At 42.5% G+C, this 18,857-nt stretch overlaps 1 protein-coding gene across 1 annotated transcript in view; it reads left to right on the forward strand.

Annotated features, from left to right (window-relative positions):
* The window catches only part of SIK2 (salt inducible kinase 2), a 79,905-nt gene that overhangs the window by 15,403 nt on the left and 45,645 nt on the right, over positions 1-18,857 (forward strand). The window contains exon 3 of the mRNA XM_035140266.2: positions 3,543-3,606. Coding sequence (XP_034996157.1) covers positions 3,543-3,606 — 64 coding nt within the window. The remainder of the gene's footprint in view (positions 1-3,542; positions 3,607-18,857) is intronic.

Consider the following 18,857-nt stretch of genomic DNA (forward strand, 5'->3'; position numbering starts at 1 on the left):
GGTCTGCAATCTTGATGTAAAAGTGGCTAGTTACCACCACTAATACTTCCTCACCCCAAAACAATAACCACTTTTCAAGAATTTGCAGTTTTTATTAATTAGCAATCTCCTTTTAAAACTCCCACACATGTTGGGATTGCAGGTAGATGTTACTGCTCACAGGTCAGCTAGGAGCCAAATGTGCATGCAAACAAGAAATGTATGGTGACTAATCTCATAATGAGCAATAATGAGAGGGTATTACACTCATTCCTATTATATGCTCATATAATGATTTCATATTTAAAAGAGGGAAGGGAAAGTAGGCTAGGTTAAGGGCAAGGTTAATGTGACCTTTTCCATTTGCTTTATTTCTGTTTCTGCTGGACACCATAGCAGATAGATCCTACAGATTTGGGTTCCATTTTTGTTTCTATCTGCCTGTGAATCATTCCCCTCCAAGAAAGCCCCCTGTTGGCCTTTTCTGCAGGAAAGGAAGGCAGAAAACATACTGACCTGCCCCTCTGTTGGACGGAGGCATCTGGTGCATCTCCTAGCACTGCCCAAGAAAACCTGCAAGAGAGACCAGCAGGAGCTAAGTTAGTGGGGAAGCTTAGCAGCTTGGGCTCCTCACTTTTCTCCTGAGAAAGGCCACTGGGGAGCTTTCAGGTATAACCTTGGCTCCAGGCAGCCAAGAAGCCTTCCTGCAAGAAGGGTGGGAAGCTTGCCGCCTTGACTTCTTTCTCTCCTCCAGCAACCAAACCCACCCAGTCTTGGAACTGGGGAGAGGGCAGAGATAGCTGCTTAAGCATTGGGATGTTCCCTACCCACCTCTACAGCTTCAGATTTGGGGGAGTGACTGATTGCTTGTCACCCTTACCAGAGGGTGGCTGCACAGTTACCTTGGCATAGAAAAGGTTGCCACCTGAATTCTGATACCAAAAGTGTTCACTTTGGGCAGGACATGAAACTTGATTATGGAATCCAGATTAAATTCTGGTCATGTTTTGTTGATGATGATGCAAAATAATATTATTACTTCTGGTAATTCACTAATACAATTTATTACAATTATTAAAAGCATTTCTATATTGACTTTTATTGGTAAGCCCATTGGATATTTTAACATTAAATGAACTTAACATTCATTTAGTGCCAGCAGTGCATTCTCTGTCATGATGATTTGCAATCTGTGTTAGATTGAGCAGAGGCAAAGGCCAGATTTGGAAAAAAGTATTTGAAATTCTCAGGAGATGATACAATTCCACAGCATTAGCCCTGCACAGAGCTGAAAAATAGTTTGCGTTCCTAGGTGCCAACATCACATTTTTTTGTATTCAGTTAGGGTCCCTGGTAAAAGATGCTTCCTAAAAGAGTAGAGAGGATGTATTAACTGAAAATACAGAAAGCTAAAATCTATTGTAGCATCAGAGCTAGTAGACTAGCTTTTTGCTTAGGTTTATGTGGATGCCTAAGAATATGTATTGTAAAATAACCAATTTTAAAAGGAATCTTAGTTTCAAGACTGAAAAATCCCGATCAGCAGTTCAGAGTTTAAGGAGAGTTTATTCTGCAATCTCATCCTATGAGCTGTTACAAAAGTTACCAGCCAGGTAACCTATTCAGTGAGAACTTTGAGGCTCATTTTGTGTTTTGTCTTGTTGCTCACAACAACCAGTGACAAAGCAAGGCTTACAAGAAAGTGTCCAGGAAAAAGATGACAATGTAATGAGAGGATAATCAGGGGCCAACATACCTTGGATATGTATGTAAAGATATTTGAGTTCCTTTTTTTAATTATCAAAAATAATTAAAATAAATAAACTTAAGGAGGAAAAATGCACAAGGAAGACTTAGCCTGCTATGTGTGAATGAATGAATGAATGAATGAATGAAGAGTAGAATGCACCGTTTGAACTTCCAATAATTTATTTGTTTTTGCTTTCTTATGTTAATGTCCTTTGTCATGGAACCCAAGATGGTGTATACAGTATGTGGTTCCCAGGTGGCCACCCATCCAGGTGCTGATTTGACCCAGACCTGCCTTGCAGACCTGATTAGCTTCAGCAGGGCAGCAATCTCATGTGCCTTCACATCATACTCATATAGCAAGGGTAGCCAATGAGGTGTCCTCCAGATGCTGTTGAATGACAACTCCCATTATCCCTCACCATTGGCCATACTGGATGGGGTCAATGGGAATTGTCCATTAGCATCTGGTGGAGCACCGCATTGACTGTCGTATAATACCAAGGAGGAGAACATGGCTGTCAGACAGGAGCATTCCCATTACCAGGGGATGGGTATACACTACTGTACATTGTTAATAAGGTCCCATTCTTAGGTATAGCTTTTGATTTACAGCCATGTTGCTGTTTTATAAGAGTACTTACTCAATTTGACCTTCGCAGAGAGAAGACTTGAATAACAATGGTTCTGATATTGTATAAGTGGATTCTCATGATTCATCAAACTCTTGAGACCCTGTCTCCAAGATTAAGAACACATTGCATTGTGGTTGTTTTTTCTCTTTTTCCCTCCCACAGTATCTGTTAGTTACCTTAGAGCAGTGATTCCCAACAGGTGGTCCGGGGACCCCCAGGGGTCCGCAAGCTATGCCAGAGGGGTCCGCAAGATGCTATTAGAATAAAAAATATATTAAATATATTTCGTATGATAACAGATTTTTTTGTTTTGGCCGCTTCCTGCATGAGCCGAGTCTAGCGCAAAACTAGAATTAGATCGAGGCAGTAGTTCTGCTGTATGCCGTTTGGTGGCGCTTTACAAACACTACTGTTTTGCAAAGAGGCAGCGCGCGCATTCTACTAACACTCACCTCCCCAAGATGCTTTGCGCGCGTCGGCTTCATTTGTGCGCTACTGCGCAGGTACCCTGTCTTCTCCATTCCCCTCCCTCCTCCCTGGCGCGAGCTGCCTCTTTGCAAAACAGTAGTGTTTGTAAACAAAGCGTTGTTTTTCGCGGAAGCTACAGTTTGCGTAGTTAAAAATGGACCGTTGGTTAAAAAGTGGTTCATTAAAACGACAAAGGCCTACAGATGAAGAGGAAGAACTGTAAAAAACGTATAAATATAAAATATAAAAAGACTCTTAATTTGGCTCCTACTTTTTAATTTTAGGATTAGGAATTAATGGGGGTCCTTGTCACAATAGCGGCTCGATGAGGGGTCCTCGAGAAAATTTTGTTGGGAACCCCTGCCTTAGAGCATCATGAACACCAATGCTAAGACCCGAGATGCTATCTATTCTTCTGGTAATTTAGGAGTTGAGCAAAGCAATCTTAAATCTTAAAATTGGCCCTGGGAAATCTCAACATCCTTTTAAGAACTCCATGGCCAGGAAACAAAGACACTGTCTAGGCACTAATTTAAGGAGCTGCTTTATCATACTTTTAAATTAGAATATTTGTAGCATGAGAATATTAGGCTTTTAAAGTCCACCTGTGATGTGTTTTGGGAGGCAGAGGTGTTATTGAGAAATTTCTAGGATTTTGTTTTTTTAAATCTTTTCGCCAATTAAACTAATGTGTGATTTTTCCATCAACAGGTAATGGAGACCAAAAGCATGTTGTACCTTGTGACAGAATATGCCAAAAATGGAGAAATATTTGGTAAGTCTTTTCACTTAAAAATAGCTTGGTACTGTAGTTTGTTTCAGCAGCTGATGAGTTGTGGGGGGATTGTTTTAATTCTATAAATAGAAGCTTTAGATCAACTTTTTACTGCACTCACTTCTCTTTTAAAGGAGGTTTTCATATAAAACTAATTCATGAGCATTACTTCATCTCTTGCTCAGTAGGTTAGCAAATAAAATGTGTTGTAGGCCAGATTGTTTTTCACAATAGTGTTGACTCTTGGCAATTGAAAGTTGTTAAAATATTAGTATAATTCCAATCAGAAAACTGGTTTTCTTGTCTTTCCACTTATCTATTATTGTTCTTATATGGAGTTCTTATCATTTAGCCTTGGCACTGAACAAATAGAAGTTCCCCATTTGTACAAACTGACTTGTGCTTTTGATAAATTTGTAAGAGACTCCTTTGAGCAATCATGAACATTTTCACCTTCATCCCTTGAGGATAATTTGTTCTGAACTGGATGCTCCTCAGCTGCTGCTGGCTTTCCCCTAGCAATCAGTTTAAAAGATGCCCTGCCACCTTTTCAATTCAAAGCACCAACAGTCTGGTTCCATCCTGGTTCAAGTGGAGTCCATCCATTTTGTACAAGCCAAACTCATTCCCAAGCATTTCCCAGCACCTAACAAATCAATAACCTTTTCCTAACACCACCATCCCATCCATGAATTGAGATTACACTGCTATGTCTATCTTGCTCTCTGCATGGAACAGTTAGCTCTTCTGAGAAAGCTGCCTTTAAGCTCCTGGCTTTCAACCTCCTATCTAGCAACCTAGATTTGTTTTTCTAAACACCAGGACAGCAAGACTACATTTCCCCACATCACTGGTGCCAAGAGGCACCATAAGCACTTACTCCTCCCCAGCACCATCTAACAGGCCATCAAACAACTCATAATATATGCAGCCTTCACACCAGCCAGGCAGATCACCATGCATTGACCCCCATTGCATATCTAATTATGTCCCAAATGTTCAAATCACCCACTAACAAGGAGGTTATCATCAGTGTGAGAGGATAGATGCTTGCCCCCCCCCCCCAATCCCTGGGATCATTTCCTGTGAGTAACATCTTCCTCCCAGAGACCATTATTATCGGTAACAGCAGAGAAGCTTTCGCCTTGCAAGTGGGTTCCAGGTATCATAACACTGAAGGCCTTGGCTACTAACCTCTGGCTTTCTCAGCTTCTTCAGGTCAACCACCTTGGCCTGTGGGCCAGGAGCTTATTGCTCTGAACACCTACCCACAACTGCATCCAGCAGGCAGATAGTTGTATAGTCCCCACACTTGACCTTGCATGTATATCAAGCTTAGTTATTGAAGCCTATCCATGTCTTAGTGCCAGGATCTCCTCCTAGTGAGCAGTGGGCCAGCAGTAGTTCCACCAACGAATCAGAGCTCATATTTTAGTAAGTAAATTGTGGTCATTGATGACTTACATCATGGTAGAAAACATGTTCCATGAGAATTTTCAGGATTGGTGCTGAATAAGATTGTTCAACCTCTGTAACAAGATGACTGTCTCTTTGCTCCATGGTTTATTTTCTGTTGCTGTTTGCAGGTTTTTGTGGGGTTCTTTAAAACCTGATAAAACAAAAACTTGTGAGATAGATGTTCTGTTGTGAGCACACATTTGAGTCAGGGTCTCTGTTATCACCAACTGCAACTCATATAACTCTGGTCTTTATTCAGTACTGATTTAAACTCAAAAACAAGCTCTCTGGAAACCAAATGTTCTGGCAGTTGTGGTCTTAGAACAGACTAGGTGAATTTGAAACCATGCTTATTTAATTTCTAAGGTGCTTATTTAATTTCTAAAAGGATGATTATGTCTCTACGTGAACCCTGCCTATCTGACCTAGAAACACTTTCCCATCGTTGCCTTATTCCAGATGTATGAGGGCAGATTGTTGTTAGTGGTAAGAGAAAAGCACTGCATATGTTCAGGAAAACTGTATTTATTATTTTTGTTGGATTTTTATTGCAGCAGTATAGGCTTAAATGGAGCACTAGTTGTACAAGAAAGTTATGGAAGCTCTTAGGGGAAAGATGTTGAAGCATTGTTTTGAGCTGGCTTTAATCTACTTAATCCACCTTCGTGTGTGGTGGCAGGATAGGGTAACCCTTTGGGTGCCTTCCAGACTTCCATTTGGTTTGGGCAAAAATATGGCAGATGATGGATGATACAGCTAAATGAAACTTCCTCATATGCCATGTATCTCAGGCATGCGTTACAGTACAATGCTTTCAAGTCCATAGTTTGAATAATGAATAATTGTGCGTTAAAAATTGCTTCAGGTGGACTGCTCTGGGTGGCTTCAATTTCAGAGCAGCCTTTTTTGTTTACTTGAGCCAGTGTGGTATATAGCTGCTAGAATGTTGGATGAAGATCTGGGAGACACAAATTCAAGTCCTCGCACAGACATGAAGGTCACTGGGTAATCTTGGGCCAGTTGCCATCTCTCAGCCTAGCCTATCTCCCAGGATTGTTGGGATAAACTGGTGGTTGTGGGGAAACCCCAGTATGCCACCTTGAGTTCTTTGCAAGTACAGATAAAATACAAGAAATACAAGAAGCAGAGATAAAATACAGTAAGGAAATAAATGAAAGCTCTTCTAGGAAAGCACAATGATATGTGGTGATTTTATTTATAGTCTGTTGTCATAATGTTCTCCCTGTTAGATGTAACCATGCACAGTGGTACCTTGGGTTACAAATACTTTGGGTTACAGACTCAGCTAACCTGGAAGTAGTACCTCGGGTTAAGAACTTTACCTCAGGATGAGAACAGAAATCGTGTGGCGGCATCGGGAGGCCCCATTAGCTAAAGTGGTACCTCAGGTTAAGAACAGTTTCAGGTTAAGAATGGACCTCCGGAACAAATTAAGTTCGTAGCCTGAGGTACCACTGTAAATCGTTCACACAAGTTTCTGTGTAGCCTAAATTGGGAGAATTTCAGTTATACCTCTCATACCTCAACAGCAGGATGGGATAAACTCCAGGAGTCCCTTGCTGTTTTTGAGGATGTTGTGTGTTGTGGTATTGTTCTCCTTTAATATCCTCCAATATGGCAGTGTTGCCCTCTAGATACTATCCCTGACCATTGGCAGTGCTGGCTGGGGCAGATGGGAGTTGGCATCCAACAATGTATAGAGGGCCAAAGATTCCCCACTCCTTCTTTAAAGGTCAAATCTTACTGTGCATATTTGTGTTAAGTATATTTCACATGCTTCTCTGGCATAGTATGGAAGGCAGAATTCCTTGGTTCTGGCTCCCTACGAAGAAGGTAGCCTGGTGTGTAGTACTCCCTGCTTTCTGTGCCCTGAAGTGTGAAATGTGAGCAAGTCCCTGCTGTCCCTTCTCTGCAGTCTGTATCGTCAGTGCTTGGCAAGAAATCCCATGGGAGGAAATTCCAGTTTGCGAGGACAAAGCCCATGTTCTTTTATTTTTGATCAGTTTCTCTTTCTGCAGTGGTGGTAGTTAGATTATATCTGTGTAGTGTAAATGAGATTTCCTGTAATTCAAGGGTAGGGAACCTTTTTCACTCAAAGGCTGTATTCCCTTGTAGCCAGGCTTCTAGGGGGAGCGTGCCAAAGGGGGTGGACCCCAAAGTGGTGTTGCCAAAGTGGGCAGAGCCAGAACTGGTAGTGGGCAGGGCTAACTCACACATCCACAAAGCCTGCGCCCCTCATTCATTTTTCCCCTCACCCACACTTCCATTCACTGGGTGTACAACTTCCCACCACCACAATGATGGTTGGAAGTCCATCCCCCCTCTAAGTCTAATAGTAATGTGGGTGCATTTTCAGTGTAGAAGTCATAGGCCAATCTTTCCCTCCCCAACTGCAGCCCATCAAATGTCTTTCACACCAAATACAGGTTTGTTGGGTTCAGTTGGTGGTGGGGCAAGGAGGGAACATTCTGGACCAAGTCTGGAGTCTCTCTGTGGACCAGCGGTTCCTCATCTCTTTTGTAACACAGTGGCAACTATATTTAATGAGGTTAAGTACCAATAATATCTATATATATAAAAATGTAAAAATCTTGAAATTGTTGGCCGCACTTTTCTCCGTAACCACTTGACCGATCGTCCTGAAATTTTGACACAACAATCCAGGCCACTCCCCGAGCGTTGTTGGGGACAAAAAATCCCTGACATCTCGCACCTGGTTTTCCACCAAGTAAAACAGCGCCCTCAAGTGGAATTCCTCCCACAGTACACCCCCTCCCTTCCTGTGAAATCTAAGCCACACCCACAAACCAAATGACATCATCAACCAAGCAACTGAAACCACCAAGGCGGCCATTATCAGACCCCTAGGCCTTTGTTTTACGTACCCTGTTTCTCCAAAAATAAGACGTAGCCATAAAATAAGATGTAGCAGGATTTTTAAGCATTCAAGGAATATAAGCCATACCCCGAAAATAAGACATAGTGATAGGCGCAGCAGGATTGCCGACCGCGGCAGGAGGAGGAGGAGGAGGAGGGAAAGAATAAGACACCCCCTGAAAATAAGCCATAGTGTGGTTTTTTTTTTGAGGAAAAAGAAATATAAGACGGTGTCTTATTTTCGGAGAAACACAGTAGGCCCCTGCTGCCAGGCCCCCACTAGGCCCAGCGGAGGGGGATAACCCACAGCAGCGCACTTGGGGGCACGGCAAGCGGTTTTTACATTACAATTTAGCACCACTACCCCACCAAAAAACCACAAGACAAAAATAAATACCATCCTTCAAAACGTCATGAGATACGCCGGTCACGGGGGGGGGGGGCACAAACAGAATAGATCATGGATCGGGACACATGGGGCAGTCACAGGGATTAGCCACAACAACGCGCCACACCCACAAACCCCGCCTCCGCCACAAGACCCTGTAAAATAGGGGGTCTCTGAGGCTCAGGGGGATCTGAAGGGGGCCTATTACCAGACAACCCACAGAGTCAGGCCTCAGGGCGGAAGCCTCAGGTCACATTTAAATACTAGCCAAGGCCTCGTCTCTACTTTACAGCCTAAAGACTAGGCCTCGGCTCCATTTTACAGACCAGGCCTCAGTCTACAGCCCTTTAAATACTATCCTGAATGGAGCCCTGGATGGTAGGTGGGGGGGGGAGCCCAAATAGGTCAACCCATTTCCTGGGTTTTTTATGGAACTGAACAACTCGGCCCGGCCCAGGTAGATAATATGGCCCTGTTTTTAACCCTTTTGTTACTTTTTCATTTTACTGATTGGGAATATGCTGACCGAAGCCCCCTTTGGATTCGGAGGCCCGCGCCAGGTGGCCCATATGACCCCCCCTTCTGTCTGGACCTGTCTGCTTCGCTATTTGACCCCCTCTCTCCGTTGGGATTTTTAAAGTAGTTCTCTGGGTCCCAGGGCGCATCATCACCCCCAATCCTTAAACTAAAATATATAGAAATGTTCACGATGCATGCGCAGGGGCCAATGGATGGAGATACAGGGGGAAGGGGACAACAGAGGGCTCAGACAAAGGTGCATGCTGGAAAATAGAACCCAGAACCTAACAGTTCCTTCTCCAAGGGTGGGGGCCAAGGTATGGAGATGCATGGGGGAAGGGCCAACACTCCCCAGGGACAACAGAAGGCTCAGACAAAAGTGCAACCTGGGAAATAGAACCTAGAAGCTGACAGTTCCTTTTCGAAGGGTGGGGGCCAAGGTATGGAGATACAGGGGGGAGGGGCCAACACTCCCCAGGGACAACAGAGGGAAGGGTATCCTACCGAAACACAGGGATGAGCCGGGGTGGAGGAAGAAGGGGCAGGATATGTCATGGATCAGGACAGGGTGGGGTGGGGATCACAGGAAAGAACCACAGCAACGCGTGGCCGGGTCAGCTAGTTGTATTTATATAATTGCTGAACATCGTGTGAATGTGCTTAGCAGGCTGCATGTATACAAGTAGAAAGGGGCAAGGCAATCAGTGTGATGGGAGATAGTGCCTTTGTGTTTTCATTTTGCCGCCCCCCCCCCCCAATGTTTCAATCATGGAGGTGCTGGAATGGTATCTTTATGAAGTCCAGTGAAATAAACGCTTTTGAATAAGGCAGGGGTCCTCAAACTAAGGCCCGGGGGCCGGATGCGGCCCAATCGCCTTCTAAATCCGGCCCACGGACGGTCTGGGAATCAGCATGTTTTTACATGAGTAGAATGTGTCCTTTTATTTAAAATGCATCTCTGGGTTATTTGTGGGGCATAGGAATTCGTTCATAATTTTTTCCAAAATATAGTCCGGCCCCCCACAAGGTCTGAGCGACAGTGGACCAGCCCCCAGCTGAAAAAGTTTGCTGACCCCAGGAATAAGGTAACAAACTTGAACCTTTTTGATTCAAAAAATTGCATATAGATTCTAAACTAACAACCATGCAACCAATTCCTCATAAAAAACGACTTTAGACTTAATCATAAGACTTTTTGTACAACAACTGCACCCCAATAAAAAATGTCACATGCAGGCCCTTTGGCACATCTCAAGTTGTTCTTTGGATCATGATACTTGTCTCTTAATTTTATTACAACTTGCCTTTAAAAATACATGAAAAAGCTCACTTTCAATGCCATATCCAAGGAATGGCTTAATAAGCTATATATGATGGCAGTTGTATCTTATCAAATTAAATACACCCCTACACACACACACACACACACACACACACACACACACACACACACACACTTTACACACAGGTGTAAATTTTTAAATTAAGAAGCTGTTGGTAGGGTTTATTTTTTTATTAGGCAAAGAACTGGATGCAGTGGAGGTGACCTTAACAAAAAGCTGTTCATCTTTTTAATAATAAGTTATTCTTTATGTATCTCCTGCAGATCAAGAATGTAGTTACGTCATCCAGGAACTGGATAGAATCAGAATTCATTCCAGAAATCGTGACTAAAAATTGGCTTCATGTCTAGAACTATTTGCTTGCTGACCTACGTTAGACATTTTAGAAAGGGCAAAGTGACACTGCAGCAATAAGGAGATAAAATCATTGTTAACTTACTGTCACTATTATAATTTGTAGGCACTTGGTGGTGATTCAAGTTGTCAAGGGTGAGGAAGGGCCTAGCTTGGTAGAAAGGGAGCCTGTTGGTTGCCAAGAAGAGGAGCTAGAATAAAGTTCACTGGCTTGTGGTAATGAGACCTCCAATGATTGGAGAACAGAGGAGGTGGTGGCTGGCTGATGATGCCATCTTGTTTGTTTAGTGGCTTGGCTTTTAAGCAAGGCTGAACTTGCAGCAGTTTGGTTTTTTTAAAGTCTGTTTTAGTCTGTCTGTATTTTCTCTAAACCTTTACCATTGAGCTGTGCTTGTCAGTGCCCTGGGTGTTGGTCAGTCAAGTGTCTACTAAAACTTTGTGTAAGAGCCAAAAAGGAAAACTGGTGTTGATAACAAGTCAGCAAAGAAAAATGAAATTGCATTTTGCAGGCAAAAGACTTCCTCATTTTCTGTCATGGATTTAATTGGGCGATTTAAAAGAAAATACCGTAAATTTGCCATATATAACCATTGAAATGGAGCCCTACTTCATGTCATGTATTAAGTACAGTACTCAAAACTGCTGCTTAGCTTTCTGGGTTTTGCCATTACACCTGGACACTTAGACATTTGTATAGTCAATAATCTTTGTACATTTGCAAAGGGTCATTTAAACAGCATCTTCTGTTTCTTAAGTTGATCTTAATGTCTCTCTCTCAAGCTCTTCTACCTGAAACTTTAAAAAATCATTTAAATCTCTTCCTTTGCTGCCGGCCTTCCGTCATCTGATAATTATAAGGAGTCTGTTCTGCAGTAATGTATCATCAGATATATCCATCAGTGTTTGGATATTTCACTTGGGAGAATAAACCTACAAATTGCCATATCCTAGATACACCCTCTGCTAAACATAAGAAGATATGAATCAGACCAAAGGCATTCTTTTCTCACAGTTGCCAAACAGATGCCAATGGGAAACCTGCAAGTAGAGCATGAGCATTATTATAGCATTCTCCTACATATGATCCTCAGTGACTGGTATTCAAAGCAGTGTTAGAAACCCAGATATATAAGTTAGGCCAGGCATCCCCAAACTTCGGCCCTCCAGATGTTTTGGACTACAATTCCCATCATTCCTGACTACTGGTCCTGTTAGCTAAGGATCATGGGATTTGTAGGCCAAAACATCTGGAGGGCCGCAGTTTGGGGATGCCTGAGTTAGGCACCAAATGGCTCCTTAAACCAAGGTTACAGTTTCCAAAATGGAAAGTCTACCTGCCGTTTTGGGGCAAGATGGCTCTTAAGTCTTATTTTTCAAATGATGGATTGGCTGTGATTGATCATCACTTAAACATCTGGCTAGTTCAGATGACAACCTTGAGCTAGTTTAAGAAGTTTGAGAACTGAAAGAAGAAAAGTCACATTATCTAGGGACAGTTCACATTTATATTGGCCTATTCCTACCTCTTTTTCTTAATGAAGACACAGACCATTCATAACGTAAGAATATCCTTCACAACTGTGAACACGGCAGTGCAGTGGGGTAAGTGAAGACAAGCTACAACAGTTAACTAGAACGTCATCCGCTGCTCCTGCTTAGGCTGCACAGGAAAGCATTTTGGTTCCTGAAATTCATTCTGATTGTGCACATAAAATATAACTGATAGAATTCTACAGCGAAAACAGTCAAGATCCAATGATCCCCAGGCATGCACCTCCAGATGGTGGAGATGTCAGGTGCCATTCAGGTGCCCAGGCATCTTCACTTGGTTGCAAGTGGTCAATAGCCAGGTGCAAAATGCACCTGGCTAATTTTGGACACTAATTCAAAGGCATGTTGCCTCTGACAGTGGAAGTAGAGAACATAGCTATCATAGCTGGTAGTCCTTGACTGCTTCTTCTCTGTGATTTGTTTGATTCCCTTTTAAAGCTCTCCAAGCTGGTGGCCAGCACTATATTTTGTGGTAGCAAATTCCATAATTATTCAATAGCTTGGTTATTTGGTCATAGAAATGAGGAAACCCTGAGGGGGGTGTACATGAAACAAATGGGCAAGGAATATATGAGGTCCCATTTATGTGGTTTCCCCCATTACTCCAAATGAAATTTTACCAATACTTGTTTGCTGTGGTTATGCTGTTCTTATACAATGCCCTCAGGGTCAGAATGGTCAACTTCTTTCCCCGTCAGAAATCCTAAGCATGTCAGTCTCATAAGACATTGAATTGAGTCTGAATAATACTGTGATTGTGCTGCTATGGACTTAAAACTTAATTTACAGTGTGAATCCCTGTTGACAGCGGAACATGTTGCTTTTGGCCAAGATTCAGAGCAGAGAATTTCTGCCCTCAGGTTTGCTTTTACAAGTGGTCTGTAGTTGGACTGTGCACAGGGCACTTTAAAAAATAAAGAACTAGTAAAGCAACATGTCCTGCTGCTACCGTGTTTCTCCAAAAATAAGACACCGTCTTATATTTATTTTTCCTCAAAAAAACACATGGTGGCTTATTTTCAGAGGATGTCTTATTTTTTTATTAAGTATGGTACAAGGTTAAACTGCCTATCACTGTGGCTTATTTTCGGGGTATGGCTTATTTTCGGGGTATGACTTATTTTCGGAGAAACACAGTACCAAGGCTTCATTGAAATAGGGATACAGTATTTCTTAGGTGCATAGTTATCTGAAAAGAAGTTAATTGCGACTATGAAACCTTCCAGTTTAACTGCTTAATTGTATCCATTAATCATAGTGCTAATTACTTTTATTGCTTCCCACAACTTAGTGACCTGAAGTTATTTCGAAGAATAAAATACAGTAACATGGTAAAAAAAGTGAATAAACGTAATCAGAGTAAAAACATCGGATCAGATATGTTGAGTTAAACCAGCCTGCCTTGAATATTTAAAGATGTCATTCCTACTCCACATTAACATAATCAGAATGAAAACTGGTATCGTCATGGTCCAGAAATTTATGTAAGAGAACATAGCATGCAGTGTTTTTCAGTTTTAGGGATACCACCACCAAACATTCCCAGACCTTCAGATTGTCATTCAGTACCTGGGAATCTTGTTCTGGGGTTCCTGAGTCAGCCTCCCATTTTATGTATGTACTAGCTGGCCCTGCCACACTTTGTTGTGGCTTAGTCTGTTAAATGGACCCTCAGAGTCCCCCTTCAAACTCCTCTGTAGGCCCCACTGTGGTTTAGTTTGTTAAATGGGCCCTCAGAGTCCCCCTTCAGACTCCTCCCCCCACCCCCGGGGTTATCCCTGTGATCGGCCCCAGCCTGTCCCGACTCATGATCTTTCCCGCCCCCTCCTCATTTATCTCATTTCCTAATTCCAGCTCCCAAAAAATTCTTATTAGTGAAACTAAGATACTTGACTTTCCAGATGCCATACATAGCTAATCTCGAAATACCAAAACAGCAAAGGGCTATTACCATGGCCCGTTGTCAGGCCCTCCTTTCAGAAATTCAGGAAGGTCGTTATAGGAAGATACCATATGAGGAAAAGAAATGCCCATGTGGCTCTGGGCAGCAGGAAACAATGGAGCATGCCGTTCTTCATTGCCAGTATTATTTAGACATTCGAGTCAGGTTTATCCAGCCCATCCTATATAAATTCCCAGGGTGTTCAGAACAACACTACATCTCCCTATTACTACAGGACGAAAGCCCAGAAGTCACCAATTCAGTCACCAGATTCTGCGCTGCCATGATAGACACTTGTCAAAGGATGGTCTATGCTACAAATCAGTCCTAAAATGAAGGCCCATATCGTTAGATCTGTATCACTGAAGCCCCACCCCATACTGTATAGCTGCTTTAACTGATCTTTTAAAATTCTTATTATTAATTTTTATCACTCATTATTTATGCTTAATCACGTATTCTATGTATATGTTTTAATCTAGGGTTGGTTTTTGCTCACATTTATTTAATAATTATTCGCTTAGATTCATACTGTTATGCTATTTATTTAGATGTTTTGCTTATGCTGGTCTGTGACCGAATAAAGTAAATTCATTCATTCACTTCCTAATTCCTTCCATCTTACCCTACTATCCGCCCCCACCAAGTTTTTGGGGCTTGCATTGACCCAGCCAGAAGGCTATGGCATGAGCAGGAAATGAATGCGACAGGCACATAAGGAGGTACTGGACAGGCAGTAGCACTGAGGCTCACCTGAAAATCTTGGCCCACTATTTGAAAAAACACTTTGTCAGTTGATGTGCTTTGCAATATTGGCTTATTCCAAATTCTTCCACATGTTTGACTACTCCAAATAGGAACGTGCTGCTGATACAGGAAACTGTCTTGCTTCCAAGTGAAAGGCCTCTTTGTTCCAGCTATTGTTCTCTCTAAGGTCTGATGAGATTTCTAGTTTCTGCTGAATTACCCTAAATAAAACTACATAAGGAAAGGTGAAATGTGCCTGTAATATAATTGTAAAGCAGTAGCATTTAGGTTTCTAAGAATAAAATATATGGAGAAAGAGGTTTAGATGCCACAAACCAACTAGCTGGTTTATACATAACAGGATGTTATGGTTTGTTTAAGCCAGGCATCCCCAAACTGCGACCCTCCAGATGTTTTGGCCTACAACTCCCATGATCCCTAGCTAACAGGACCAATGGTTGGGGAAGATGGGAATTGTAGTCCAGAACATCTGGAGGGCCGAAGTTTGGGGATGCCTGGTTTAAGCCATCATTTATTTACATACCTCGTTAGCCACAAACAAACAAACAGTGGCTTGATTCTCCAAAGTTTCCTTTCTAGCTGCTATTGCTTCATGCCTTTGTAGTTTGGACTCAAACACAGTGCCAAACCATAGTTAAAATTGATCATGCCCTCTTTTGGCACAGAAGTTGCTTTGGTTGCCCTGTATGTTGGGAGAGAGATAGGGGAAATTTGTCCTTGCTAATTTTCCTCAACAACATACAATGGCTTCAGATTGTGGTTTGTTGGCCATAAACAAACCATAGTTAAGCTGCTGGGCAGGGTTACACTTGTTGTAACTTGTTGACATCTGTCTGTCTTGAGAAACAATGGAAGAGTGCCAATAAGCCAGGACAAAGGAAGGTGCAGTCACTGATTTTCGAGTGTAAAGTTGGAAAATGTACATATCAAGTACAGTATTTCCTCTTTGTACTGATTTATTTTATTTTATTTTATTTTATTTAATTTAATCTTACATACCATCTATCAGAAGGCTGCAGGTTAAGTGTATGACTAAACATGGTTGCTAGAGGTTTGCTTGGTGTTTCCCCCTTAAGATGTCTCCCCCCCCCCCTGCATATATTGGTAAATCGGCTCTTTCACTTGGTCTTACAATATCCCTAATAAGCAAGCCGTCATCCTTGGAGAAAAGCTGCAGCTTAAATTATTATCTTGCAGTCGGCTCTTCCAAATCTCCTTAAGAGCAAGGTCCAGCTGGTATGTAAAAATGCCTGCGGTGAGCAGTAGCTGCTTGTCATCATCACCTTCTAGTTGGATTCTGTCTAGAATCCTGTTCAGTTGTACTTGTAATACAAGTTAACACCCAACAGTTCTATCCCAGCTGGAAATTTTATCTTAGATGACTACTGAAAGCTGAAAAGCACCAACAGCATTTGGAAGCTTGGTTTCCTAAAGCAAATGGTCAGGCTAGGTTTTAATTGCCATGCAACCTCCTTTAGCGTTAATCTTTACTGTGCCTTCATCACAGCCTAACCTATAGTTCTGCCTTTGTCCCTGTCTGTATTTTAATATTTCTGTTTCTGGTGTAGCATCTAATGCATTATAGATGCTAAATAATTGTATATTGATGATTTTGGCAGGAACCATAGCCCGAAACAGAACGATTCTGAAACAGGAACATGATTTAAAGCTGGAGTGTCAAACATCAGCCTGTTTATCTGGCTCTTTAGTGTCCCCAGTATTTATTTCCTTTTAAAATATTTCAACTCTGCCTTTTGGCCCAAAGACCTACAAGGCAGCTCACAACGCCAATAAAAGCAGTCTGCAATAATAAAACATAAATGATAAAATGAGAACTGGAACAGAATTTCACAGGACAGAGTCATGACATAAAAGACAAGAGAAACTAATGAACTGCAGTGGAGTAAAACCGTCTTAAAAGCTTATCTGAATACCAATAATAAGGTGATTAATTAGATTCCTGGTGGAAGAGAATTCCACAACCTCTGTGGGCAGTGTACGAAATTCACCAGGCGCCAGGCACATTTTGCAATTGGCTATTGGCCACTTGCAACCAAATGGAGATGCCTGGCACCAGGGTGGAGGCACATGCTTGAGATCCTTGGATCTTGACTGTTTTCACACTAACAAGACATCTTGTAGAATTCTACCCCTGATATTTTATCTGCACAATCAGAAATAATTTCAGGAACCAAAAAGTCGTTTGGCCCCAAAATGGCAACTAGAAATTTGTTTCGGCAACTGCAGCCCTGGTTTAAGGAGCCATTTGGTGCCTAGTTTATATATATGAGTTTCTAACACTACAGCTGGTCCTGCATCCTGACCAGTTCAGCAGCATGTGGAGGAAGATGACAAACTCAGAGAGTGGGCTGGTCCATGTGGGAAAAGACAGCCATTTAATATTGTCCATGTAATCATGTAGCACACCAATGGAAAACCTTTTTCAGCTCAAGGGTAGCATTCCCTTCTGGGAGCCCCATGCCAGTAGGTGTGGGATCAGAGGCAAAAGTGGACACAGCAATTAATATACATTTTACCTTTGTACAGTATACTAACATGTGCCTCTCTTTTCTTCATTCGGACAAGCAGGAGGCATTGTCAGAATGCAAGGACACATACCAGGCAGGCAAAAATATTTCGATTGAAAGTAAGGAAAATAGATTTGTACAGGCTCAGCTGCAGCAAGCACAAGGTCCAGAAATCAAGATTCCAAGGTACATGAGCAAGGCAAGAGTTTCATAACTGAATGGAAGCTATGGAGAGACCCTGACAGTTGACGTTCCCCACCCACCAAGCAGGACTCTCCTGCCCTATGAGTCTGCTACTTGCAAGCATACACACTCGCCCTGAGTGTGTACTTCCGATGTCACCTGAGCATGGCGCCTGGTTCTTGATGCCCCTCTGCCCCCAGCTCTTGCCACCTCCTGTTCAGCTCCACCCCAATAAGTCTCTGTGCTTGGCAGGAAGGGCGGGGGAAAGCTGGCAGATCTGCTTCCTCCTCCAACATCTACAGACACAAGGGGAAGAACTCTGCTCCTTCCTGTGTCTGTGGCTGCCAAATCATGCCAGGTACTGCTGGAACCGAGAGGCACATGTCATGCCTAATAATGACCTGGCTTCTCCAGGAAATCACACAGCTGATGCACAAGCTAAAGCTGTGCAAAGGCACTCTTAATACTGGCTGTGACACCCCTGTTACACACTAAATATTTCAAGCGCTTTGAGGGCCAAGAAGCCACAAACAGCAGGCCTGGGTGCTTCATCACAAGTATATCCATGTGTAGAAAAGACAACAGTGTGTTGTGGCCTTAAAGACTAACAATTTTGTTGCATAGGTTCTAGCCCAGGAAAGCTTAGGCTATAATAAAAATTGTAAACTTTTAAAGGGCCACAAGACTGTGTTGCTTTTATTGCTACAGACTAACACAGCTACCTGTATGGAAAATGTAGAAATGGCCCTAGCATTACTGTTTGAACTGCCATATGTACTTATTGGAAGGTTCAGTCTACAGGACGGCCAGGGTCCTCACGTTGTAGAGAGAGGCAAATAGTGGCCTAGCAGTGGATCCGCTTTCAAAGACGTTCTTTCTTCCCTAACTTGGCAATGTTTTCACTGCCTGGGGTGTAGGCAAGGAAGTAAACATTGGCAGGGGGCAGTTGGTGGAATCAAGAAGAGGAATTTGCAGAGCTGAGGTTCATCTAATCGAGTCAAAATTGATATTTTTGAAAAGTGCAACACTTAGACATTTGCTTGGTGGGAAAATGGACATTTCCTATCTTTCGCATCCCCTAATGCAAAGTTTGTGTCTGATAAATTGTGTGGTCTTCATAGCCCATCTGGTGAATGGAAAGGGACACAATAAGCAAACAAATGTGAGGGTGCAATGAAAGATGCTTTCCTGACAGCATGTCAATGAACTAATCCTGTCAAAATTGCCCTGCTTAGTTTGGGGCTTCCCAAACCTGTCGCTATTGAGAAATTAAATTTTCTAGGCCAGCTCCGTTTGGCCCACTGCAATTACATAACCTG

The sequence above is a fragment of the Zootoca vivipara genome, chromosome 15 (assembly GCF_963506605.1).
Source record: "Zootoca vivipara chromosome 15, rZooViv1.1, whole genome shotgun sequence".
Taxonomy (NCBI): Eukaryota; Metazoa; Chordata; class Lepidosauria; order Squamata; family Lacertidae; genus Zootoca; species Zootoca vivipara.